Source organism: Oryzias latipes, chromosome 11 (assembly GCF_002234675.1).
Source record: "Oryzias latipes chromosome 11, ASM223467v1".
NCBI classification, from domain to species: domain Eukaryota; kingdom Metazoa; phylum Chordata; class Actinopteri; order Beloniformes; family Adrianichthyidae; genus Oryzias; species Oryzias latipes.
In genome coordinates, this window is record NC_019869.2 from 11414406 (window position 1) to 11441994 (window position 27589).

Sequence of the window (27589 nt, forward strand, 5' to 3'; positions counted from 1 at the left end):
TAAAGGCAGAACAAGGAACGGCTGCAGTGGGCCCAGACATACATGAAGACTCATTTCCAAATAGTCTTGTTCACTGATGAATGATGTGCAACCCTGGGTGGGTGGTTGGCCACCATGTCCCAACAAGGCTATGACATCAGCAAGGAGGGGGCAGAGTCATGTTTTGGGCTGGAATCACAGGGATAGAGCTGGTGTTGTCCCTGAAGGTGTGAAAATAACCTCTGAAAAGTATGTGGAGTTTCCGACTGATCACTTTCTTCAGTGGTGCGTGGTTTGCATAAATAATCTTCATGCATGGCAATGCACCATCTCATGCTGCAAGAAATACCTCTGCATCTATAGTTGTGTTTTCATTACACATATGCACAAACTTTATCGAAATTCTAGAAATATCGAAAAATCACAATTTTGCAATTATACTGTTTTTCTTAAAGCATAATAATGCAAATAAACACAAAACCAACCCATGCGATAAGTCATTCAAAAACATGGCAATACTGTCATTTACAGCAGATACATTCAAATTTCTGCCACGGCACTAGCGCTCATCCTCCTCTAACAAAGGAGATGTAGGCATCTTATTGAGGCCATGGAGCAGCTCCTTATACGAAGCAATTTTGCGAAATCGTTGTTGGTGATTTTACAGGGGATCTGTGGATCCAATAATTTCCCATGTCACGCTCAACTTTTCAACGGAAGGCCTTGTGTTTTGGACAGATTTCCACTTGCTCAACTTTGATGATGTGTGAAGGTGCGCGCTGTGCAGTGCTCAAGGGTGCCACTTCCTACAAGAAGCGCACTGCCATCCAGTTGTTAGTTACTTGACTCATTTCATTTTTAAAAAGTGTTTCCATTGCAGTTTTGCAAAATATTTCAATTTCGAAACGCCTCACAAACCACCTTCTCCAAGCGTAAAAACTTTTTTCTGATAAATTTGTGTTTTTAAAATTGTCGTTTCCATTAGACAAATTTATTGTTGCAAATGCAATCTGCGCATTTTCAGTCAATGGAAAAGCAATTAGCTGCCATGGACATAAAAGGAGTGACTGGTGGTGTGGCCCACATCCTCCCCTGACCTTAACCCTATTGAGAACCTTTGAAGCATCATCAAGCAAAATATCTTGGGTGGGAGGTGTTCACATCCAAACAGCAGCTCTGGGATGCTTTTCTGACATCCTGCAAAGGAACTCAGGCAGAAAAACTCTCCAAAAACTCAAAAGTTCAATGGATGCAAGACTTGTAAAATAAAGGGTCTTGTGTTAAAACGTAATTTGACCTGTCAAAATATTTTTGATTGGAATAGCTTTTGATTTCAGTGAATATGACCTCCTAATGCAGCAAATTCAACAAATGACCATTTTTTTATGTTGTGGAACTGTTGTCCATAGTAATGTGGCTGGGTGTTGGACTGTTAAGCAGGAAACCTCGGGTTGCGTCCCAGGGCGCGCAATGAGTTAAAAAAAAAAAATCCAGTGTGGGTCGTCAGGGAAGTTCGGTCGTAAAAACTCTCGGCCAAATTACCTGTGCAAATCAGTGAAAGCTGAATTGCTGTGATGAATCCTAACTGGATAATCGAAGAGGTGAACAACAACTGTTATCTTTGGGAGGTTTGTTCAATAACATTCAATATATTCTGTAATAGTTAGTGACTTGAAAATTATGCTGACTGTCATATGCATTGAGTATTTAGAAGAATCATAGAAAAATATAATTTGCATAAGAATTTGAAACGCGCTGTATTTACTGCCCTGGATTCTGGAAATGAAAAAGGTATTACTGGATGAATGAGTTCCATTAGATGCATTCATTTTTGAACGTGTTCTGACAAAAACCACGAACTTTACAAAAACATCAAAGTAACAGGCGCTTGGAATTCCTCTTTAATGCTACACAACATTATGAAAAATAAATTATGTACAGTTACAGTTCAGAGCAAAGAAGAAGCCATCCTTACTCACGCTTAAAGGTGGAACACTGACTGCGTACAGAAAGAGCTTTAAAGACAGTGCTGATGTTTTGGTAGTTTTTGTGGCAATAGTACAAAATGTAGACAACCTTGTCAAAAAATAACACTCATATGGCTCAATAAGCAGATGTAAATAGAAGAACAAAGTAGGTTCTGTAACAGTATTAAAGTGGCAAAGCATATCGCACTGCGATGGATGCTGAACTAAACGTAACCCGAGACATTTATTAAAGTTCAAAAGAGCGGAAACAGTCTATATACTGTGCTGTAACATTAGTGTCATTGATTTTAGAGAAAATAATGAATTTATGTCCCCTGAGATGCAAGTGTCTAATAACAATCTTGCCCAGGACAAACAGATGAAAACAGTAATGCTCGAGTGTCAATGGTGTGAAATTTTGGAAGTGGTGCATATGGATGCGACCATGGGATTTCATAAAAATATCAATTAAACTCTCTATTTTCCAATTTGATCCTCTTTGCCCATGTTTTTAACAGAAAGGGTAACAGACAAATCTTGAAAAATATATCACAAGAACAATCTTATTATATATTCATCACGGAACATGTAAACCTGAGAAGCCTCACTTTGTATTTTGGGAAAGACGGGAAATGTGTCGTTTCCATTGTTACTGATCTAAGGTCAGTTTTAGCATTTTTCCCTCTAAATAATGGAGGGGTTCATGAATAGAAAATATGATTCAGGTAACACGACAAGGGACCACGTGTCAACATACAGTATGTTAATTAGACTGAAAATCTGCGCCTGAGGGCAACATCTTAGTCTCTCCTGAGCATTGCGGGATAAGGGACACTGGGGTGTGTGGTTCACATGTGTATTTGTGGACGACAACAGTATGTTCAGATGTTCCCTCCTCTCCATTCACTGTCCTTCCTCCTCACGCAGGAACTGGAAGATGGAGGAAAAATCCTTGTTAGCGTAGCCTCGAGAGGACATGACTCTGTAGATCTGGTGGGCCAGGGACCCCAGAGGGATGGGAGTCTTTGTGTTGGTGGCAGTGTTTTGGGCCAAACCAAGATCCTTTTAGAAGCATGTGAGTGAAGAGAAAGAAGAACATTAGTTAGAAAAGAAGATATCTCAACAACTGAAATAAATCTCATTTTTAAAGCATTTGAGATCAGAGGATATCTTGAAAAAATCTGTTGTTCATGTTGGGGTTTTATTATTTAAAAAAAAACCCTGTTAAATATAGATTTGATGCAGGAATAATAGATCAAGTTAATAGAAACGGTCTTTATTCAGGAAAGGGCAACAATAGAAAAGTCAAAAGCACTGCCTAGAATCCCTAGCTACAAGGAAAGCTAGGCTTAGTGAGAGTTTTTTTTTATAATGTTTATTTTAAAATTCTTGTATTTGTTTTTAAATCCTTAAATAATCATGCACCACCGTACCTCTCTGTCCTTCCACCCCCACCACGTGCCTCAGGTTAGCTGATCAGACCTGAGATACCAAGGTCCAGGAGGAAGCTCAGAGAAAAATAAGTGTTTTCAGTCTGTGCACCGAAGCTGTAGAACGCGTTATCACTGAGCATTCCCCAGGCATCTTTACTGTCTAATTATAAAAAGACTTTTTAAAACTCATTTTTATCACCAGGCCTTTGACACATGATTAGATTAGATTAGATTTGTTTATTAATCCCACAAATGGGAAATTTCCTTGTCACAGTAGCATGGAGTTTGGCACAAGTATGTACAGACAGTAATTAACAAAATATACATTTTAGAAAGAATATTTACAAAAATAACAGTGTTCTGAAAAAATAAACAGGGAAAGAGATGTGCAGGAATATAGAGTCATCTGTATTTACATTTTTTGTACAGTGGAATAAAAAACTAAAACTAAAACTATAAAAACTATTTGCTTAGGCTGAGGTTGAACAGCCTGATGGCAGCTGGGATGAAGGACCTGCAGTAGCGTTCCTTTTTGCATCGTGGGTGCAGCAGTCTGCCACTGAAGGAGCTGCTGAGGTCTGAAACAGTCTGATACAGTGGGTTAGACTCTGCTGAGCTCATGTGTTTTACTGTTTTGCTTTGCTTTTATTTGCCGTTTTTACCTTTTTAATGCCACTTATTTGACCTTTTTTGCTTTAACTGTTTTAACCTTTTAGCTGTTGTTTTCATTGTTTTGTAGAACTTTTAATGTACTGTGCCTTTTTTGACTGAGGTCATTTTAAGGTGCCGTTTAAATTTTAAAAACTTAAACCAGAAAATAGATATTAAGTTGTCCACACTTGTCCAAAAATGTAATTCCTTTTTTTTAGATTTTAGTTGTACATTTGACATCAACACACATCTCACATTTTCAATAACCTTAGGGTAACACAAAAATCCTTGTTTTTTATTCAAAACACAGCTAATGTAACTCTACCAACTGTCTATTCCCTGGATAAGGCGGGGGGATAAATGAAAGTTTATAATTTAATTACATGTGACCAAACAAACTAGCTTTAAAAACAAAAACAAAACAAAGGAGAGGGTAGCTGGTCTACCTTGGCCATTAATGTGGTTCCAAAGCCCCCTTGGTAGTTGTTGGAGGAGGGGACTCCCTCCATCACGCCTGGAACCGGATTGTATTTGTCACTGGACCAGCATCGACCTGACGACATGTTGAGGATCTTTGTCAGCAGCTTAGGGTCGAGACCAAGTCTGAACCAAAGAAGTCAAAGCAAACATTAATTAGTTTTAGAGCTTTGATGATTTGACTGATGAAAGCATGTTTTCTTTGTGTTTGTAATTGCTAGCCACTTCTCTGAGGGCAAAATTAGTCAAAAGTGAAGTAATTTTGTCACTGATTAAAAAAAAAAAAGACTCAAATAAACTAAATGTAAACAGAGGTAATGGCGGACCAAGTAGAAGGTTTAATAATTTGTTTGGTACCTTAAGAAAAAACACAAAGCAGTAAAAGATGGGTGTCTGGGTCCTGATGATTCCACTGACCCCCATTGAACCCTAAGCATGGCGGTGACCATTTTTCAGCCATAATGACGAAAGGCTTTGTAATGCTGGCTAATGCAGTATTGATGTTCATCCCTTTAACTGTCCTTCATCATCCCTCTTCCAAGAAAGTGGAGGAGGAGAAGTGGTTGAGCTGCACAGAGGAGCCATAAACTTCACTGTCACATCTTAGCTCTGGTGTCTAGCAAACTCTTATCATATGCAAGAGGATCACTCTGTGCTGTGATGAGAGGGAGCACAAAGCAAAGGAAGCCATGACTGAAAACCAGCGCCAACCAGTGCAGTGCAGCTTTTGTACATTAACACTTTAAAGGCCACTGTAAAGCTGACCACATCAAGTCCTGGCTGCTCTACTTTATTGTTACTTACAGGCCTGTAACTCTATTCTGCTCTCAATATGACGATAAAACCATGATAGCTCCTTAAAGCCAGCAATCCTCCCTCCCATCGTCCACCTGGCTTTCATTCTGCCATTACTACCACTGTTTTATTAGCTGTCTACCAGCTAATTAAGAATAGGGATTACAGCTCATTTTAAATTCCCTTCATCTTGTTATTTTAGATGTAATTTTTTGGGAAATGCAGCATCATTAACTTTGCCTGTAAGGTTCTAAAATGGTAGTCTTCAATGTCCTGCTTTTCTTCCAATCTTCCTCTACCATCGTCCACACTGACACCTTCATGTCTGACGGCTCTTTGGGACATATGTTTGACATTGCAGCATCGCTCCATCCTCCTCCCACCCAGCTCTCCACACTTATGCGCCATAAGGAGGCGGCCCCTCCCTGCGTTCTGGGTCAGCAGCTGAAAAGGTTACAGGCTGAGCAACAATAAAGCGCGTCAGAGCGGGCAGATCGTTTGTTAGAGCAACCGGAGACGCTGACGGGGAGCTGTTGTCCACCGTTAACGATAAATCAATGAAGTTCCCCCTCCTGATCTCATCACGCGCGCACACACATGTTCACACGCACTCAGCTGTAAACTGCTAACAGAGTGAAGCCGTTCCTCGCCTGCAGTAATTTGCGTGGAGAACAGGACATGTCATGCTTTGACAAGATGGACATGAATTAACAGACATGAGTGCTGGAACAAAGTCCGTTGATGTTCAAAGCTCCTGCAGATCCAAACAAATGACGGAGAGGTGACTCTGCAGATGGAAAGAAGGATGGAAAGAAGGGTGGTTGCGAGAGGCCAACTTTAGCAGGTGGAGTTTATTTGCAGCACTGATACCACATGTCTGTTTCATCATGATTAGTTTCTCATCTTCATTTGACGCCACAAGAGAGGAAGCCCAACTGGTTCCTCATTTATTATTTCATTAAAGAGCTAACGAGCACTCAAACAGACACACAAGCTTTACTGTCGGATTTATAGAGGCAACCGGCGCATTTAACGCCCATGTTTAATCTTCATCACAACATATGCTCACAAGTCATTTAGGCTGTGAGGAGTGCAGGGAAAATGTTTATTTGTGTGGAAACTGCCTTGTTTAAAGTGCGACTTGACTGTCGACTTGTGCATGAAATGAACAAAGGAGCAAATATATCGATTCATCTTCAGGATCAATGTCTGTATGCATGAAATGGTGAAAATGCACAGATTTGCAATGTAAATCAGGCTACAGAGTCCTTACTCTTCTATTCTTTACCCCACATCCTCTGCCCTTTACACTGCAGTTTTTTTTTGTTTTTTTTTAAGTCAATGGTTAACTAGACATAAACATTGTACAGGCACAAAGGAAAGAAACGTGAAAAATAAGTAACTGTATTGTATGTAAAGTTAACATATGGGGGGGGCAAAGCAAAACATGCAAAAAAGACAATGGCTGCATAAAAGGTTGGGAGTGTGTGTGTGCTTATAATTGACATTCAGAGCCATTCTTTGCATTAAGAGAGCGTCACAGTCTGTTGGAGACGGCCAGAGTCTCCATCTGAGATCAACAAATTAGCTCTATGAACACAATTGCGTGTGCATCAGTGTTTGTGAAGCACGGCTGGTGAGGGACACGCATGTGCACGCAAACATCTCCATCAGGACAAGTCCAGCATGACAACATGTAAATGGGGTTTTCCTTTAAATTGGCTGTGAGTTCCTGTGTTTTGGGTTGTTTTTTTTGTGCTGAACTGGTCTGCCTGCACAGATGCATCTACGAGAGTGTCCACTTTGCATAACAAGCTGAGCTGCAATGCAGCATGGGAGAAATATGGTTCCTTCTAAATGGTGGCAGACTTTGTCAAGCCGTCTAAGAAAGCTACAGAGATTTTGCAGCAAGTTGAGGGGGGTAAAAAAGAGGGCGCACGCAAACACATACACACACAAGAAGACTCATCAACAAAACACATGCATGACAAAGCATCATGTGGCAAGTCTTTTAAAAATCAAACACACCTTAAATTTAAGATGGGAACAGTTTTGTATTGTGCGTGGGCATTGTAAGTGTGCTGTGTGAGGAAAAGCTGCTCGTTTTATTTCGAGTAAATGGGCATGTGTGTGTGAGTGCATTTACTCTCGCTTCAAAGAGCTTGTGACAATGTGTAAATCTGTGCTGCTCGCCTAATGCCTCCATATTTCACAGGCCTAGTGAGGGGATTTATATGCGACTGCTCGTGCCAATTTTCTTCCTCTGTCTCAGCAAAAATAAATTAGTTGCACTTATACAGCTGCACTCTGCAAAAAGCAATTCATTTAAACCAGCACGCTTAAAAACTGGATGCACTTCCAATTTCACAACGGAATAAAAAAACACATCATAACGCAAAAGTGATGGGATTAAAAACATCTGATTACTGATTACGCATAAATAAATAAAAATACAAGTTTTTGCTCATTTTATGTATATTGTGCAATGTTTTGACTCAAGCTCCCAAATCAGTGTAACCTCTGACGAAACTGAAATCGATCATGAAGGGCCTTTTCACGTTTCAATACTCAGGAAGATTCTTACAAATATAAACTTAACTAGTTAAACTACTAGAACTTCATTTCCCATCATGCTAAGCCAAAAAGGAAAGGGCCTAGGTTGGACTGAGACTGTTTCTAGTGGGAATTAAAGATGGTTTTGGGTTGCAGGGGTGAGAGAACACTCTAGTGAGAGCTAAATCAGCAGATGTAAATCAGGCTGTGTGGCTCCACCCACTCATCAATCTTGATCCAAAGGAGGCAGCTCTGAATCAGAACAGGGTGACCTCTTTGCACTTCTGTAAGCCACCAACACACATTGAGACACCTAACACAAACACATCTCAAACTTTCATTAAACAAGTAAATAATAATTCTTGTATCGTGAGAACTTTATTTTAAAGGCCTTTTATTGCATTACTGTATGGCTAAATTGTGCATTTTCAAAACTTACAGTGTATGACATAAAAAAACCCAACCGTGATAAAATATAAGAGTTGGAGAGTTTTACTTTCATTTTCTGTGATTTAAAAAGCAGTTGCTTCGTGTACCTGATGCCAAGGTTCATCGTTTCTGCAGTTCCAATCATCCCAATTGCAAGCAGCATGTTGTTGCAGATCTTAGCTGCCTTAAGACACAGACGTAAAAAAGAATTTTACATGTACAGAGTAATGTTTACCAGCCACAACCATTAGGTCTTGACGTTTAGCTCAGTTAAAAAACAAGAGCATTCTAGTGTAGATTTTCTAGACCTAAGGACTTTAGGTCTAAAAACATTAAAAAACTCAGAAAGACCAATTTAAGACAAAGACGTGTTTAATTTATTTACTTGTATATTATATATATTTTTATTTTATATAATATAAGTTTTTTCTAATATAAATGCAATAAAAACATGCAAATCAGAGCTTTGAAGAAGAGGTTATTCTTGTGTTGATAATCTTGTTAATTATTTAAAGAGATAGAAATGTTTGAATATTTTCTAAAGAACATTCAACATTAGTCTCAAACTAAAAAAAAGGCAGAAACAAGGCCAGATTAATACAAATATGCACAAAAGGTATGTCTAAAAGCAAAATTTGTTCTATAAATACCACAAGTCAGAACCTAGAGTAGGTAAATGATGCATCACCTGATGTCTTAGGTATTTAGATATATAGATGTACCTGTCCAGTGCCAACCTGTCCACAGTAGACAACATTGGCTCCCATGCAGGTAAGCAGCTCCTGGGCTGCTTCGTATTCTTCCTCCAATCCTCCGACCATAAAGGTTAGTTTGGCCAAGCTTGCAGCACCAACACCTAAAGACGACACAAGCACACGTATTTATATCTGCAAAGTCCAAGAACTTTTTTCACTCACAACACAGATTTTTATTTTATACGAGAAACTGAACAGAACGCATCTTAAAATCAAAAATGAGATTTGCTTAAAAAAAAGACACCATCGGGTGTTGAGCAATTGAGAGATTCCCTCTCGTCTACAAAGGCCATGTGTGTGTGTGACACTGGTGTTGGGCTCGACGCGTTAAGTAGTGGTGCTCCAAAGGGACAGACGTATCTTTAAAAGCCGATTGTCGCCATCATCCACCGCACAACCCTCGTGGGAACCTTCGCCTTTTGTCTCGTCCCCCCGCTCCTTCATGTACACACACACAAACAGCTGTGCCCTCAGGCCAGCCTCCCTCACGGGGTATCAGTGACAGGCGTGAGGGGTAATTAACTTTACACTTTATCATGTTCAATTAGGCATCCCTCCCCATGCCTGATGGCTTAAAAAGCGTGCCATGTTGTGGGAGGGACACAACACCCCCATCCCTCCTGTGGACACACTTTCCATAGAGTCCTTCATGCAGAAAGAACCTTTTAAATAGGTGGTTGAATAAGGCCAAGTCTGAGCCTCTTATGCAACATGCCTATCTCCTAAACGCTTTGTAATTGGATTTGAACCTACAACATACAGCTAAGTGGCTCTTTTACTTTTGGCATTGTGTAAGCAAACTCCTGAATGCGTCAGATCAATAGAGACGTTTTCTTTTATAGACGTTTGCTATCAAACTAATCAAGGGCATCAGAGCAGTAGCCCCTGGCTGCTTTGTATCCCCAAATTTGACCTTAAATACCTTACATATAGACCTACATTTAGGGCTTTATAAAGAAAAGAAATGTGTTCTAAGACTTGATAAGGAAGATATGCAATTTTTTCACAAAACGTTATAGTTTAAAGGCCAGTATTAGGAAACAGCTCTGTGTAGGTAGATGTAATGGGTAAAAAGATGACAATTCAACTAAATGTCACTGCTGCTATGGGCAGAAAAAAAAACCAAAGTCTCTGCAATTAAGAATCCAAACACTTTTCAATTAATTTTCCCTTTTTAATTATGTCAGTTGAGGCAGAGGCTCCAGAAAACAATGTCTTTGAGGACAAAATCATCATTAGATGGTAATAACTCTTGTAATTTAGGAGAAATGTTTTGGTAATTTAACAACCTTTTTTGTATTTTTTTAATTTAACATCCACATTTACATTTACTTTAAAGTAAATAATAATGTATTACTTTTTTCCACACTAAGGAATAAATGTTTTATGAATTTCGAGTCATTTTCACAGCTCCTTTTCCTACCTGGACGTAGGACGACTCAATCTCTGAAGCATCGGCTTTCGCTCCGCCCATTTCATGACGTACTTTTGCAAAGATGGATGTGCATATTGGGCATATAAGAGAAAAGTGATTTTAGCTCCGCCGAGAAAGTGTGTGGGTGTGTGCGTTAGCCTGAGGGCGGTGCTGGGAGCACAGACTCTTCCTGGAAGGGGCTGTTCCTCACTATCTACGTCACAATGTGAGAACCCGTTCTTTTTTGTGGAGTGGGAGGGGCTGCTTCTTAGAAGGCTGGTTTTTAGAGGATTACTCAGAGATGTGTGAATGGAGCAAAATACCACTTAAACACTTAAAAGCTCAAAAAAGTTTATTTTGAATGATACAGGCCCTTTAAATGTATCTTATGTCATTTTTCTTTTTAAAAACATATTGCTTAGAAAAGTTCATTTTAGCCCCAACTCTTTTTTTGGTGATTTTTCTGATTCAGTATTTCAAATCTGTCATTCAGTTGAATTATATTAATAAAATAGAGAAAAAATACAGATGTCTTTAGGGTACCATCAAGGTTAAAGAACAACCCAGTAACTAATGAAAACCTAATAATGTCTCTGTTAATAATTAAAAGGGAGTTAGCAAAAACAAAAGAGCCCACGGCCAGATTTGTTGTGCAGTTTTAAAGCCCACAAACATAAATATACATCTTTACCCTTCCCCCTCTGTAATTGTCTGTGCTGTTGCCAATTATATGATGATGCCATAGCATGTATCTGTGTGTTTTTGTCAGTGATGAGCTGTCAGAAGGTCATAGGAGCCACACAATGAAGCCTGAACCCCAAGCTGCAGCCGCTGATTATGGACCAAAGCAGGCGTGCATTCAGCATCCGGACGCCACACACACCAATCAGGAAAACATATGGTTCCCGTAAAGTTTATCCAATCATTTTTTCTATTCATTCACATACGGTTTCAGTCTCCCCAGTTTAACCCCCCCCCCCTTAAAAAAATATGTTAAATTTAATACTTCATTTCTAGAAAATGCACAAATTCTAAAAGATTTTATCTGGCAGTGTAGCGCGACACTTGTGCAGGTTCATTAGTGGAGAAAACCACTTGCAGAGGAATAAAGAGGAGATTATTGATAACAAAGTGGACGTGCTGATCAATATATCTTGCTAAAGAGGGAGTGTAGGAGAGAAAGCTAGGAAGGAAAACTATCTTCCTCCCTCTGCTTCTCGGGTCCCTCCCTCAAATTAACTAATCACCCATAATAAGCTCTTATGATCTGTAGTGGATTTCTATAAGGAGTGACATCAGCATGATGGAAGATCTTTGGAGATGAAAGAATAAGACATTATTAGCATAATGACAAGTGTGTGTGTGTGTGTGTGGGGGGGGGGGGGGGTCTTGGGAGTATCACCTCGGTTGCTCGTGAACTGAAGTGCATTTGTAATTCGCAGGTGTTGTCATTCGGATTTCTGCACCTTCACCACGCCGTATTTGAGAGGGAGGGGAGCCCCTTTCTCGGGCCGATCCTGTCAGAGACGGATTTAAGTGGAATTCTATAATGAGGCTTTCTGAGAGCCGGTTATGCCTGCTCATCCATCCCAGCGGGAGTGACAGTCCTGGATCGTTAGCTCTGCACAACTACACAACGCCCCCTAGGGGGGAGAGACACAGAGCATGTGCGGGTGTGTGTGGTTGGGGGTTGTTGCAAAAAAGGATACAAGGGAGAGATCTACAGGAAAAAGTAAAGGAAAGATGACAACATTAAGAAAACATCAACAAGTAAAAGTTTTACCTGCTGCAGAAAAACTTGAAAAATGACAATATTGTGACGACAAGGCAACCGAATTAACTGCACAATCCCATCAGTTAATGACAATGGCTCAATTAGGGGGAGAACCTCCTCCTTCTTGATCAAATTAATGAAAAAAAAAACGTTTTGTTCACTAAATTCGGTCCTCTAATTCCAAATATTTGGAACAAATTCTAAACACTGAGTCTTTTCAATGAAAACCTGTTAAAACCAGGAAGGCCCCGTGAATGAAAGGAGCTCTTTTGATGAAACGTTTCATTTAAGAGCCACTCAGAAGAAAATCCCGTTTTGTGTGTTGTTGTTTTTTTAACATGTTCTTGTGGCATTTTTCTCATTATGGAAGACATATATAAAGAAAATGAAGCTCAAAGTTGCATTTCTGAGTATTTTTCATCAAATTGTTGTGAATCAGGAACAGACAAAAAGATGTTCTTTGAAAAAGACCATATGTGTGGTACAAAAAATATGCTGGGTGGGCACAAGCTACAAGCTCCACTCCATTGTGCTGCATCCACTTGTAGACAACTAGATCCTTGCTCGTCTTTGATTTCCTGTTCTGAGTTTGAATCTGCCTCAAAACTGTGCGGCTCAAATATTGCTCACCATTTTTGTTGTTAGGTTGGGGGTGTGAGGGGCTGTAAGCTAATGGAAGAACACGTAAACAGATGGGTGAGGGGAAAGGGGGTGGTCTTACTTCATGCCAACGGTGTCGCCTACAACTCAGAGGTAAAATTCGAATGAACCACTGCCGCTCTGCAGAAAATACGTCTTAAAGTTATGTTCTAATTTTGGCTACAAAAGGCATAATCATAATCAAAAGACCACTGGGAACACCTAATATAGTTCAAAAGATTATTGGGGTGGAAATTTAAGATTAGAAAACCACCACACAAAGAAAGCTTTTTGTTATCAAATGGGTGCATTTGCAATGGTGTCTTTGTACAATTGGCTGCAAGCTCCACAGAATTCATTTGTATTTATTTAGCAACTTAGTGGCATTGGAAGCGGTGCTTCGGAGCATGTGCTCAACAGCAGGCCTCAGCGAGAGCCGAATCCACAAACATAAGAGTAACCAATGGCTCAAAGGCAAAGGAACACCAGAGGAACAACTTTGGTTTGGTTTGTTTATAGTGAACACCAAGTTCATTAGCACGTCTTTCACTATATACAGAGGATTCAACTAAAGGATTTCATGACAGCTATATAACCTTTGAAAGTCTAGCTCCCTCTTAAGTGGCGAGTTAATGTGTGTGTGTGTGTGTGTGTGTGTGTGTGTGTGTGTGTGTGTGTGTGTGTGTGTGTGTGTGTGTGTGACAGACAGGTGCACATAGAGAGCTGGCCGCCAACAAGACATCAGTTGGTGCTTCAGAGGCTGCTTCAAAGTTACGAGCCGCGTGTAAACCAGGAGCCATTTTTTTTTTTTTTATTAGCGACAGGTTTAAATTAAACTACATTTGTTGATACAAGGCTACGCGAACTACAAATACACATGTGCAGGGAATGACGCAGTTGTCTCTGTCAACACAAAATTTGGAAAAACTAGTGAACAAAACACCTGTCATTAAAGCTCCATGAAGCACAGAGCTTCCTCAGATGATAATGTGGAAGAATGCCAGCAAAGATTTGAATGTACATTAATTAAAAAAAGAAAGAAAAAAAAAATCACATTAAGCTGTTTCATATGTGTAAGCAAAATAAAACTGATTTGGTCTGTTTTATAATGAAGACAACCTCACGGAGAAACAGTTTCAAATCAAATGTAGTCGACTGAGAAACTGTGAGGACAGGATGTTTACAGGCTAACAACATAGTATCACGGTGCCCACCATTGTAATTACACTTTAGAGCAGATCTGTTTCTCAAACAAGTTAAAACGACAAGCAGTTCCCATAAAAAAGCGCCACGGATGGAGTAAATAAGTGAAATGGGAGGATCGTGTGTTTTAACCAAAATCGCTAAAATACATCAGCATCAGAAATCTGCGCCTCCAATACCTTCTTTGCCAAGTTTACTAATGTTTTTCCTTTGTGTTAAAAACAGACTCTTTATCGGCTGCGTTTTACGAGCACAGAGCCATGAGAACCAACTTCAGCACATAAATACTCCATGAGAACCTCCAGGGAGTAGGCCACAGAAGAAATTTGAGTTTTATGGATTAAAGAAAAAAATAAAAAAGGGGCTAACTCAGTTCAGAATAAATTATAGATAAAGGTTTCCCCGACTGAAACGGTTTCTGATGTCTCTATTGACTATCAGGTCAGCTCTCATCATCATCACTAATATTATCAACATCAGTAAGTTCTCTGTTCCAAAAGTCGAGCGGCGGGTCATTGAGAAGGACATGTGCTGGAGAAAGCCACAATCAATCCTTTCCTGGGTCCAGTGAGACTCATCCACAGCAAGTTAATAATCTCCACCAATTAGACTGGCTCACAAGGCCACACTTTAATGCTGACAGCTCACATTCGGGGGAAGGAGATCCGGTGTGGAGCATTTTTGATAGACGGGCATTTTTAGCATGACTCATACACCAGCTGACTGTTTATCTGCACACAGCAGGTGACATAAGGGCAGAGTTGTAAGAACCAGCCCCCCAGCTGCCGTGGGTCCACCTCCATCTGGAGCCGAGGCAAACCCCCTACATGACTGCCTTCTCGACATCACCCTTTCTGGCCATCTTACATTGGTATAAAGCCCCCCCCCCCTCATTTCTCTGTCACCCAAGCCCGTCAGTGAAAGGCTTGTTATGCTAATCTTGTTTTAAGACAACTGATGCCCTCTTGTACCGACCGGCCACAAAAGACTGCGACAGTACCACCCCCTGCCTGTCTGACGGCATCCTTTAGCTCAGTGTTTTACTCAGCTAATCAGCATGTAGGCTTAGCTTTTTAAATCGTTAGACTATCAGACAGGATTAGCCAGCATCAAGTCCAGCAGCTTCAGCGTTTGTGCTTAGAGAAACATTCAAAAAGAGATTCTGGTACATGCATCACAGTCATTCGTCTTTTGAAACCTTGCTAATAATTCTCAATGTGATCCTGACTACCAGCAATACAGATTTGCCCTTTGTAGCAAACATTTCTAAACCTGAATATCTCTTAACCAATGCATACTACTGCATTAATTCCTTTTGGAATCTTGAGAGCACATTTGGAACTCTTCAATGATAGCAATGTGCGTGTGTGTGTGTGTGTGTGGGGGGGGGGGGTTCTGGGAATTGTAGTTTTTTGAGGGGATTTAAAAATAAAAAGACTAGACAACGTTTTTTTTCCTTTGGTAGTCAGGAGGATATGATCCACATTGAATGACTCTACTAAAAGTAACACCACTAAAAGTGTAAGAGTGATGCACATACCAAAATCAGTGATAGATCTTTAAAATATTAGAAATAATCCTTCCAATCACAGTTAGATAAGAATAACAGTAGACAGTAAACAAACAAAGTTACTTATTCACTAATCTGATAACCACTGCATTATCTCCCTTTTAAACTAGAGAGATTAGTGTTAATCTCATTTAACACAGTAATACAAGTAAAGAAAGGTTTGACGTTACACAGTACATACACACACACATATATACATATATATACACATACATATACATAGATATACACATATATATATCTGTATATCTATGTATATGTATATACAAATATTATATTATATATATACACAGGACAGAGACACATGCTTTCTAATTTAGTTTCTGTACATCACTACAGTGAATTTTAAATAAAACAACTCAGATGCCATTGAAGTGCAGACTTTCAGCTTTTATTCCATGGGTTGAACAAAAAGATTGCATAAAAATGTGAAAAAGTAAAGCATTTTTTTAAACACAATCCCTTCATTTCATGGGCTATTTTCTGAAGCGCGGCACTAGTTTAGCAGATATTTGCCTCCAAGTTGTGAGTGGGACCGCGGACACAAAGCAACAAAACCGTCACAAATCTGTTTAGACGCCCTCCCACTAGCTTACAGCCCCTCACAGCCCCAACGTAACATTATCTGTGTAAAAAAATGGCGAGCAATATTGGAGCTAGACAGTCGTGCAGTTTTGATCCTGATGCCAGCTTGGACGAAGAAAACAAAGTAGTACATGGATCTATTAGTCTACAAGTGGATGTATCACAATGGAGCAGAGAAGGGAGCTTCTGGCCCGCCCATTTTGTCTACACCGGCTTCACAACAATTGGATTAAATAAATACTCAAAGATACAGTTTTAAGCTTAATTTTCTTTTTATAGGTCCCTTAGTATCAGAAAAATGCCACAAGAGCATTTTAAAAACACCAACAACATAATTCTTATCCGAGTGGATCTTTAAGAAAAAAAGAGGAATATACAAAATGTAAATTTAGAAAACACAACTGCACTTTAAATATCTTTTGTTTAAACAATAATTAAAGTCAATAGGTATTATAGTCACAGTTGGAAACAATTATATTTTAAATTCACTTAGAATCTCTCTTTCTTGTTTCTTTTCAAGTGTCATAAAAATACATACATTCTACTGCCCAAGGCTATAAAAAAGAAGGAAATTACTTGATGAAATCTGAAACAAACAATAAGTGATCTAATAGACATTTTTCTAAATTATTTAAGCATATACTTAGCATAATTTTACTTCATTTATATTTTAACCATCTTTTTTTTTTCTTTTTTCTTTTTACAAAACTCAGATTAGGTAACAGTGGTAGACTGTGCTTGTTTTTAATTAAACGAAGCCCAGATGTTGTTGGCACAAATGTCCTAATCACTCGGCAGAGCAACAGCGTTCACTGACAAATGCTCTGGTGCCAGCCTTAGATTGAACAAGCTCCTACAGGCCCCACAATGACGTTCAAACTGTCAGAAAATGACACACTGCAAAACCGAAGCCGACTTGATGTGGTTGGAATATGACTGGCAGGGTACTAAGACTCAGTCTAAATAGGTACTTAGCTAAGTACGATAACAGCTCACAAACAAGCAAGATTAGTGCGAGTGCTTGGGCTCCCACAGCGGCTCGAGCCTCTCTAGCTTTCATTTGGACAGACGGTCGCCTTTCCCAGCTCTGGGAATAACACAATGAAAGGTTTTAGGGCCTTTTTAAAGCCACCGTGCGTTAGCAATGCGACAGCCCACCATGGGCACAGACACAAAAACAGGCATTCTGGGTAATTACTGCTAACGACACCGCCACTCGTTATCCAGGCCTCCAATTTTTGCCCTTGCTGTGCCAACCCCCTCCCCCGAGGGTGTGACGTCAGAGCGCATTTTGTTGTGGGTCCGCTTTGGATGCGGACTCTTAATGACACCAGACATTGGTGGAAGCATGTGTGAGCTGAAGAACCTCAGTTTTAGCCAGAACCACCGATTGTGTTGGGGTGCTCAAGAACAACTGTAAATGAATGTGTGTGCACCCCCCTAAAGCCATGCTGCTGGTCAGACAGGAAGAAAGGTACCCAGTAGAAATGCAACAATTCATTTTCCCCTCGATTTGGTTCAAACCTCCATTTGTGGGTCACGTTTTTGTTTAGGTTTGTTAGCTTAATGATTTGTGAATTACAAAACAAAAAAAATAAATAACTATTTTTTATTTGCTAATGAGCAAGTAAAAAGAAAGAAAAACCTTTCAGTTGGTTTATACCTGGTACAATGTCAGAAAACAAAAAATAACACATACTTCTGAAATTTGTCACAATACGTGTTTGAAACACTCAACATAGAAATAACCAAACGTAGTGAAGCAACGATTGACTTTTCCCACGATTCAGTATAATTGTGAAACATCTAGTTCGGTTTTAAACCAAGAACTGCGTCATCTCTAGTACCCATTGACACTAGGAATGAGGTTTTCTATCCCCTTTGATTAAGCCTTTTATGAAAAAGATTAAGACTTTGTAATTCAGATTCCAGGGTTGCCTGCCAAACCCATTGACGCACACAACATGTAGCCCCATTCGTGTAAAACACACCACCTTACACGAGGCAATTTCTTTTATTAAGAAAACCAAATTAGCATCAAGAGAAGGAACAGATCATGACGGCATGAGTTCAAAAGATTAAAGATTGCGGCGTGCCTTTTTCCCGGCCAGTTTTGATTGTACGAGGCCTTCTGAAGCCCTGAACTGACCAAATGTCACAAAACACATGAAGACATTCACACAGAAGACGGAAAAAAAACAGAAACTCAAGCTAGTGAAAAGACCTTTGTTTTCATGATACATTGTTACTTTCTGTCTTGCAAGAAAAATAATAATATCAAGTATGTTTTTCAAGAGCAAAATACTTTGAGAAAAGATTTCTTAGTGATTAGAATGTTTTTCCTAAAATAAGAATTCAGACAATTGTTTTTTTTCTTACCTCATTGGCTGATATTGCTTTTTTAAAATAAAATCTACCAATGGGGTAAGCAGTTTGGACTTATTTCTAAGGGGCTTGTTTTTGCAGTGTACGCTTTAAGCTTTCACTTTCCCTTTCCCTTTTGTACTTCTTTTTCTTATTTTTTAGGACTAACAGCAATAACTTTGCAGATATTAAGAGCCGAGGCCATTCTAATGTTTAACACATTCATGCACACAAACCACAGAATTATGATAGTGCCCTGTTTGAATAGGGTGCCATCTCCTGGTCAGCGCAAAGCAGGAATCCTCATTTCCCGAAATCAGGAATTATGGGGGGGGGGGGGGGGGGGGCATGCAGGGGGTGCAGAGCTACTTTTTTTACTTATTTTTTTAAAATCACACATGAACCATCTTTGAAGGGTTATCAGGGCGACATGTTTCTACACTTTCCTAAGGCAGAATAAATATTTTAGTTGGGGGAAAAAATAAAAACGCTTATTTTCACAAGAGCAATATCATCTTGATTTTTTGTATGTCTTCAACTCAAACTGCATCAGATTGAATTTGGACATGAGAATGTTTCAATACCAAAACGGGTATACTTTAAGCAACTTCAGATGAGTGCACTAATGAAAGCAGAGTTCCTGTGGTGACTGGACAAGGCAGGTAAATCATTGGTCATCTCAGCCCAGTAAAAGAGGCTTAGCTAATAGACAGCAGAGGAAGAACCTTCACAGAGGACTGCACACACAAGCCCGGCACTGTCTGCAGTATGTAAACAGTGTATGTATGAGGGGAGAGAAACACACTTAGGGCTCTGATCTCCTGAGCTGCAGTCAGTCTATTCTGCAGACGCCAGCTGGTAAACATACAGAAATGGTTTCAGTCTGTGTTTGTGTGGAAGGCTCAGGAAGTACAGCCTGTCTTGAGCATGAATCAAAGACATAGCAATAAAAAAGTGACAATAAAACTACTGTATGATCTGAGAAAGCGGTTTGATAAGCAGGAGAATCAGGGCACAGAAAGCCTGAACTGCAAACTTGATCCAGGAGAACCGTATGTGGGAGGGTGGATGAAAAACAGAAGGACAGAGAGAGCAAAGGAGATGGACAGTTTTACTGCCATGTATCTCCTTCATGTCTTATCTCCCTCCTCTTGTCTCCTGCTTTCCATGTGAGGGCAGCTTCTCTCTTCTTTATGGCTCTTTATCTGACATGAAAGGCACTAACATGGGATACCCGCCATTACGGCTCCATCAACATGAAAAGCCCTGACAAGAGATTCTCCACCGCGGGCTCAGCCCATTAAGAACGACTGGTGATCCTGTGCTCTGTCAAGAAGCCATCATAAGTAGACTGCCGCGACATAATGAGGATTTAAAACCTTAACCTTGCCTTTGAGACCTCTGGGCAAAAGCAGCAATAGAAAGCTCATGAGGGCACCTACTGGCTGGCCCGCTCTGTAATTATAACGCATGTCCAACCACCAACCCCAAAGTCCAATAGTTTGGAAATACTAAAGAGAAAAAGGCAGTTTGGCTCCAAAGCTGAAGGGTCATAGGCCTGACATGCCATAGTTAGGCTGATTATAATAAAGAAACTTTTTAGCAAAGTTTCAGTTCACTTCTTCCTTCACCTTATATTCACCTGTATGGCAAGCAGGGCAGTACATCTGGAAGTAGCAGTCTCATTGGATACAGACGTGTGCATCAATGCCATACGTCGTTTCATCAGCAGAAGAGGACAGGTTGAACATCTGACTTCAGATAATGGAACCAACTTCATCAGAGCAAACAGAGAACTGAAAGAGGCTCTCAAAGGGTTGAATCAGGACAGGATTCAAGGATCCATGGCTCAAGTTGGAATCCATTGGAATTTTAACCCACCAGCAGCTTCACACCATGGGGGTGTGTGGGAAAGCATGATTCGCCTGGTGAGGAGAGTTCTCACTTCTGTTCTACATCAACAAAGGCTGGATGACGATGGACTTCATACAGTGTTCTGTGAAGTAGAGGCCATTCTGAATGACCGTCCTATTACTAAGCTCTCGGATGATGTAAATGATCTGGAACCTCTCACTCCAAACCACATTCTTCTCTTGAAAGGAAAACCAGCTTTGCCACCAGGCTTGTTTGAAAAACATGATCTGTACGTCAAGAGGCGTTGGAGACAAGTACAGTACATTGAAGACCTGTTCTGGAAGAGATGGACGCAAGAGTACTTACCGTTGCTTCAAGAAAGACAAAAGTGGAACGAAAGAAAAAGGAGTTTAACTCCAGGAGATATCGTAGTGATCATGGACTTTTCAACTCCACGTGGATCATGGCCTCTTGGAAAAGTTCTAGAAGTTTTTCCCGACAAACGAGGACTAGTGCGCTCTGTGAAATGCAGACAAAGTCCAATATAATTGAAAGGCCAGTCACAAAACTTTGTTTGGTTCATGGGGTGTAAACTGGTTGTGATGTAATTTGTTTATCATGGCACTTTATGGCTCCATTCTGCTTAAGGTATGAATTATTGTGTCAGTTGTCATCAACAATTAGGGGCCGGTGTGTAGGAGCCATGAATGTGATTGTAGTACCCCTTACTGCCAGTAGGCAGATTCTGTATGTAAGGGAAGATGTCACAGTGTTTGTCAGGTGTTTTGGCCCGGAAGGGCAAAGGGTTTTGACCGCAGTACCGCACGAGTGTAAGAACGCAGGCTGGACAATGTCGAATGCAAGTATATGTATGTAAAACGACAGCAAATAAATGTCAATGTATCGCCATACAAAATGGGAGTGGACATTTAATGACTGGAGGAGCAAACAGATGCGCGTCAACCTCACCTGGGTCAAAACAATCTCAGTAGCTGAGTTGTAGGCTTAGCTCCTTCAACAAGTTCTTTACATCTGATTAGAGAACACTTAAGAAATAAAAAGGACCTTTAGAAGAAACATTTTATGCTTATAGTTCCAACATTTGAGACTAACTGTAAAGCTGATTTTTTTCATATTTGTCATTGCATCTCAATTTGGCAAAAATAGCTAATAAGAACCATCCAGTTTTTAAAAATTCATTAAAAAATTATTCAGACTTTTTTTATAAGTCCAGTTTAAAAAGGGTCACAAAAATAAAAGTTTGACATTGGTAAAAGTGAGAGAAGAATCTTTGTTTTCAATTTTTATTTTGTTTAAATCTGGCTAATTTTCAATGTGTTGGCAGTCTGTTTTTCTTTTGACCCAGAGGTGGCAAAAGTTAGAAAAATCTTTTAGTGTTTTAGTTGTCATCCTGACATAAAGTGTCAAAGCGAAAATAAAAAAATAAAACATTTTAAATACGAAAATGCTTGTTGTTGTTAATCTTTCTCTTCGGGGGTGGCCACAGCAAGTCAGCTTTTATTTGAGTCATGTTTGATTTGCACATGTGGATGGGCAGAGATTTTTATACCGGATGCCCTATTTGACACAATCCTGTATTTTTTTTTATCCGGGCTGAAGACCGGCACAGAGAGATGTGGATTTGGCCCCCATTGTGGCTGCATAGTATTAGGCAGTGGCGTGAAGGGTTTTGCCTAAGGAATCACACTGGATTAAGCTCATTGCATCCCTGGGAAGCAAACCCTGGTTTCCCACATGCCTACACCCAGCCAACTTAGCCATCCAGCCGCTAAATAAGACAATGTTTGTAATTTACTTATTGTAAACCCTAACCCTAAAAGATGGCGTGCGGGACAGCACACACAAGTACTTATTTATAATGTGGACAAAAAAACCTTAAGTGAGAAAACAAAATGCGCTTTTTTTAAACATTTTGCAGCTTTAGTAGCCGGTTGTCAGTCACAGATTCTGCAAGCTTTTTCACCTAAAAAAAAAAAAAAAGAGTTTGGTCTGCAACATTCATCATAGATACATTTCAACTGGGAGACAGAATGTAAAAAAAAGATTCCAGGAAATCCCATTTTAGGGATTTTAAAACAATTTATTTGTGTCGTGGTGTAAAAAATAAGTATTTATTTTCTGCTAACAAACAAGAATTCTGTCTGTCACAGACGTGTTACTTCTTTAAAAAGGGAATCTATTTCCACTTGTTGTCTGTAATGTCGCCTGTTTGAACTGGTTGTCTGCATAAAGACATCTGTCCACACCTTCAACAGTCAGACTGCAACCTCTCCACGAGGCCTGCACAATAAATAGCAAATTTATCGTTATCGCGATATCAAGCTGTGCAATACGCGTATCGCAAAAGATGGTGAAAATTAAAATAAATGGTTTCCTTAAATGTGCTAAAACACTGTTCTGGCAGCTTGAAGTATTTAACAAATCAAATAAATCCTTTTATGCATTTGACCAATTAAATGGACGCCTTCACGTTGTTGACCAATCGGACTGAGCCCTTTCATGTTAGATGCTCGCCTCCTATATAGACGAGGGGCATTTCGAGTATAATTTAAGTTACGTTGACTCCTTTTGGAACTGTTGCAGTGAAATGGAAATGATGTATTTGATTGATTTGCTATTTGGTCATGTACTGCAAGTTATATTGTCATCGCAATATTGATCACTAATATTCTGAGTTTTCCTCATATTGTGCATTCCTACTCTCCACCATAACCAAGACCAAAGAGCTGTCAAAGGACACCAGGGACAAGACTGTAGACTTGAACAAGACGTGAATGATCCAATCCACAATAAACAAACAGCTTGATGAGAAGAGGCTAACTGTTGGAGCTGTTATTAAAAAATGGAAGAAATACAGGATCACTGACATTCTTTCTCCACTTGGAGCTCCATGAAAGATCTCACCTGATGATCTTGAGAATGATAGGAAACAGCCCAGAACAGGGGGACTGGTCAATAGCCAGTAGAGAGCTGGGACCACAATAACAAATATTACTATAGTAACACCATGGATTCAAATCCTGCAGGGCTCCAAAGGTCTGCTTATATAGCAGCACGTGTCCAGAACCATCTGAAGTTCTGCTGAGACCATCTGGATGATCCAGAGAATGTCATGTGGTCAGATGAAACCTAAATGGAACTCTTGGGTATAAACGCCTCTCGGCGTGTTTGAAAGAGAGAAAAAGCTGAGCTGCATCTGCACACCATGGAACCCCATACCCACTGCGAAGCATGGGGGTGGAAACATCATACTTTGGAGCTGTTTTTCTGCAAAGGGGACAGGACGACAGACCCGTATTATGGAGAGGACAGATGGGGTCATATTTGGTGAGATCTGGGGCAAAACCTTCCTTCCATCAGTGGCAACATTGAGGATGAAACGTGCCTGAATCTTCCAGGAATCCTCCCAACAAAAGAGTGGCCACATAAACAGCATTTCAAGGTTCTGGAGTGGTTTATCCAGTCTGTGGAGCTCAATCCAATAGAGCAGGGATCTAAACACATTTTCACCGAGGGCCACATCAGCATAGTGGTTGTCCTCAAAGGGCCAGATATAATTTATACATGTAACTAAATGTAATGAAAAAAATAAATGTAACTACTCCTTAATGTTAAATTACTCATTATTTATTCTAACTTTTTAAAGTGACAATTACAGTTGCACAGAAAACGGCAGTAGAGCAGGTCTCTACCAAGCCAGCTGTCACCCCCCAGGGGGTCAAAATGCGGAGAAGAATTTCCCCATCGTGGGATAAATACAGTATCAATTATTGTTATTATTATGTTTGCTTGTTAGTCTAGCATAAATCCTTTTAAATTTAATTCTGTCAGGTTAGGTTATATGGACAGTGTTCAAGTCCTAATGTATAGTTGCCCAATGCAATATTTCAAGTCCAATTCCACCTAGATATGAATAAAGACACACCAATTTTTGTTTTAGGAAATGAAAAACTTTGATGCTCTCGCGAGCCACATAAAATGACATGGCGGGCCACATTTGGCCCGCGGGCTTCGAGTTTGACACATGTGCAATAAAGAATCAATGGAGAGAGTTGAAAGTCTGTGTTTTCCAGCAACAGCCCCAAAAAAAAAAAAAAAAATCACAGCTGTTGAGGAGATCTACATGGAAGAATGGACTAAAATAGCAGCAACAATGTGTAACATATCTGGTGAAGATCTAAAACAAACATTTGACCTCTGACTCTGAAACCAGGGTTACATTACAAATTATTAAGGCGAACTTTAGTTATTAAACAAATACTTTCTTTATCCAAAGAAATTATCTAAAAACCATACAATGTGATTCCCTGGGTTCTCTGTTTACATTCAGTCTTTCACAGTTAAAGTTTTTCTATGCAGAACATTACAGACCAAGCTTAGCTTTTAAGTGCAAAATTTGCAGAATCTGTGACTGAAAAATATAAAAATAAATACCATTTAGATTGAATGCAGATTTACAATAAAACCTCACCCCTGGCTGAATTTTTTTGATAAGATTAAACTACTGAACAGTTTTTAAATTTTCTGTCTAAAGTACAGACCAAAGGTTTGGACACACCTTCTCATTCAAATGAATGCATCATTGAAAATTCTTAATACTTTTTCAATTTAAAAGCTCTTAAATTGCAGCTGTTGGAGGGTGTTTAAACAGTAAACAATTGTTTACATTTTTAGTAACATTTTACATCCCAAATTGACACGGAAATACAACCAACAGTAAAGTGAACTTCTTTAAAAGTGAAGTTCTATTTTCATAGGTACCAAATATCTGTTTGCTTACCTCCAGAGACTGGAGCATCCATAAAAACAGCACCCATCTTCTCTGCAGCTTTGGCCATTTCTCTAGATACAGCAGGATCAATGGTGGAGGAGTCGATCAACAGTGTCCCCTTCTTTACTTTCCTGGATAAAATCGGATAGGAAAACATTGGTTTGCTTTCTAATGAAAGAAGCTGCAAGAATGTAAAACAGGCCCATCTCATGGTGACAACAGAAAGTAACTGCCTTACTTCAGAATGCCATTCGGGCCTGTGTAGACTTCTATGACATTAGGACTAGATGGCAGCATTGTGATGATGCGATCTGCTCTGTCTGCCACATCTGCAGGTGAGTCCACAACCTGAAAATTCACAAACCCAATGAAATCTAACTCTTAAGGTTCCAAAAACTGTAATACGTTTTAAAGAAGACATGTAGCTGTTACTAAAGGGGAAAATGCGGGCAGATATTAAATTTCCGGGCAGCAGCGTACCTGTGCACCGATGTCCTGCAGCTCTTTACAAGATTCTGGGAAGACATCGGTGGCAATTACAGGATAGCCGTTCTTTAGCAGGTTTGTGGCCATGGGGCTGCCCATGTTTCCCAAGCCTATAAACCCCACTGGTGTCTTTGAGGCCATTGATCGCAGTGACACTAATGGAGAGAAGCAAAACAGTCAGATTAAGAGTCATCAGACACTGGAAACTAGAATGGAAGCATGTCTACAGAAACAATTGGATTAAGCTAAAGAAACTAAAAGCTTGGCGTGGATGTGATTTACTCTCAACTATGCCTGAACCAATACTGCTACATAACTTCATGTAATATGTACCATTTTCATGAATTGCTTAAGACCCAGCCCAAACATTTTTTGATCCATTTTCAAAGTGTCCCAGTGATTTTTAATTATGATTATGCCATTTTTAGCTAAAATAAAAAAACCTGCGTCATTTCCTAGGATATAATTCTGCACTTCAGATAGTTCATTAAAAATTCACCACTGAGTTGTGAGAAGAATGTGAGCAACCCCGCCCCCCTTTATCCTCCCCATTACTGAGAGCTCTCTGTTTACATGCTCTCCTGCGCTCATGTCCTCCAGGAACATGTTAGAAACACAAAAACCCTGCTTTTCATCATCAATTACTATCTTGCCAGATTTGTGATTAAATGTCATTTATCAAAAAAGGTCATGATCAAATAAACTTGATTGAATGCAAGATTTTTAGCTTTACATCTAAATATTTTTTTCCTGTTATCTGTCATCATGTTTATGTCTGAGTTGCAGCCTTTTTTTAACAATAGATCTGTAGTGACTGGTTTATGGTAAATTTAACAAACAAATCCCTATTTAACTTTTCTGATGGCTGGTTTTATGAAAGAGGCATAAAATAATACACTGCAGAAAAATGAACCGAAAAAAGATGTCTGACAAACTCTCAGTAATTCCAAATATGTTATTGTCTTCAAATGAAAGAGAAATTGTCATATTAAGTATTATATTTATAAAAAAGATTTGACTGATAGGAATTATATCTATTTTTTGACAACTATTTTTTTAAATCGTGATTTATCAAACCACATATAGTCATGTGGGGCTTTTAGTAGGGTATGTGTGCATTATGGAAAAAGTTTCAAAGTACCATAGTTGTTTTGTTTTTTTACATTGTTTAAGTCTGGTTTATTCAAGTTAAACAAATTTGAGCATTAACCCAGTAGCTACAAGTAGACTTTTATGATCTTTTTGTGACAAAAATGCAGTGACTGGTCAAAAGTCGTAATATAAAAAAGTCAATTTCCAACTGCTGGAAGCATAAAAAAGATTTAAAAAAAATTAAATTCAGGAAGAGGTTTACATGAAGAAAAACAAGCGAAAAGCTACTGCTGCTGGAGTCGCTGTTTTTTTTGTTAGTTTTTTTTATCCTTATGCAGAATGACTACAGGAACACTGAGTCTTCCCAGAGGGAACAGCCAGGTATTTTCAGACCGTCAGGGCTAACAACCTAGCTAACAACTATGCAAAACTCCCGCTTGCACTTATAAGTCACTAGCAAGCGGTAGGAGGGGACGCAACGAGGGAACACGGAATAGACAGACATAAATACGTTACCAAAACTAAATTCAGCATGCTTATTCCACCTTAGCCATATATTTCGAGACCCTCTAAACAACGCAGCCATGGTTCTCTCCTCTTGACCTCAGTACTGTGACAGCTGTCAACCAGGAAAGCCCCACTCGGCTTTCATGATTAACGGCGCTTTCGGCCAATCACAGCTGGACATTAGTTTGAAAAGCCAATAGGAAGCAAGTAGGGGCGGGACATCCTTTGGCTTTTGCGTTGAAGTGCCCCATAACCTTCCCTTCTTAAGCT

General features: G+C 39.6%; 1 protein-coding gene across 1 annotated transcript; it reads right to left on the reverse strand.

The window, feature by feature from the left end:
* Positions 1-1851: 1851 nt before the first annotated feature.
* On the reverse strand, positions 1852-27463 carry LOC101163014 (3-hydroxyisobutyrate dehydrogenase, mitochondrial). The gene is made up of 8 exons (XM_004073864.3): positions 27329-27463; positions 25715-25875; positions 25473-25582; positions 25244-25365; positions 9007-9140; positions 8392-8468; positions 4477-4633; positions 1852-3008 (listed from the first exon to the last, which is right to left on the reverse strand). Exons 1-8 carry the CDS (start codon positions 27396-27398, stop codon positions 2850-2852), a joined length of 990 nt encoding a protein of 329 aa, XP_004073912.1. The 5' UTR covers positions 27399-27463; the 3' UTR covers positions 1852-2849.
* Between the last annotated feature and the right edge of the window lie 126 nt (positions 27464-27589).

Excerpts from the sequence above, each read along its gene's own strand:
- LOC101163014 (XM_004073864.3), bottom strand. The coding sequence starts at position 27,398 with ATGGCTGCGTTGTTTAGAGGGTCTCGAAATATATGGCTAAGGTGGAAT. Across the intron at positions 9,141-25,243 it reads GGATGCTCCAGTCTCTGGAG|GTGTTGGTGCTGCAAGCTTG; the intron begins GTAAGCAAACAG and ends TGTCGTCTTTAG. Across the intron at positions 4,634-8,391 it reads ACGATGAACCTTGGCATCAG|ACTTGGTCTCGACCCTAAGC; the intron begins GTACACGAAGCA and ends TCTTTGGTTCAG.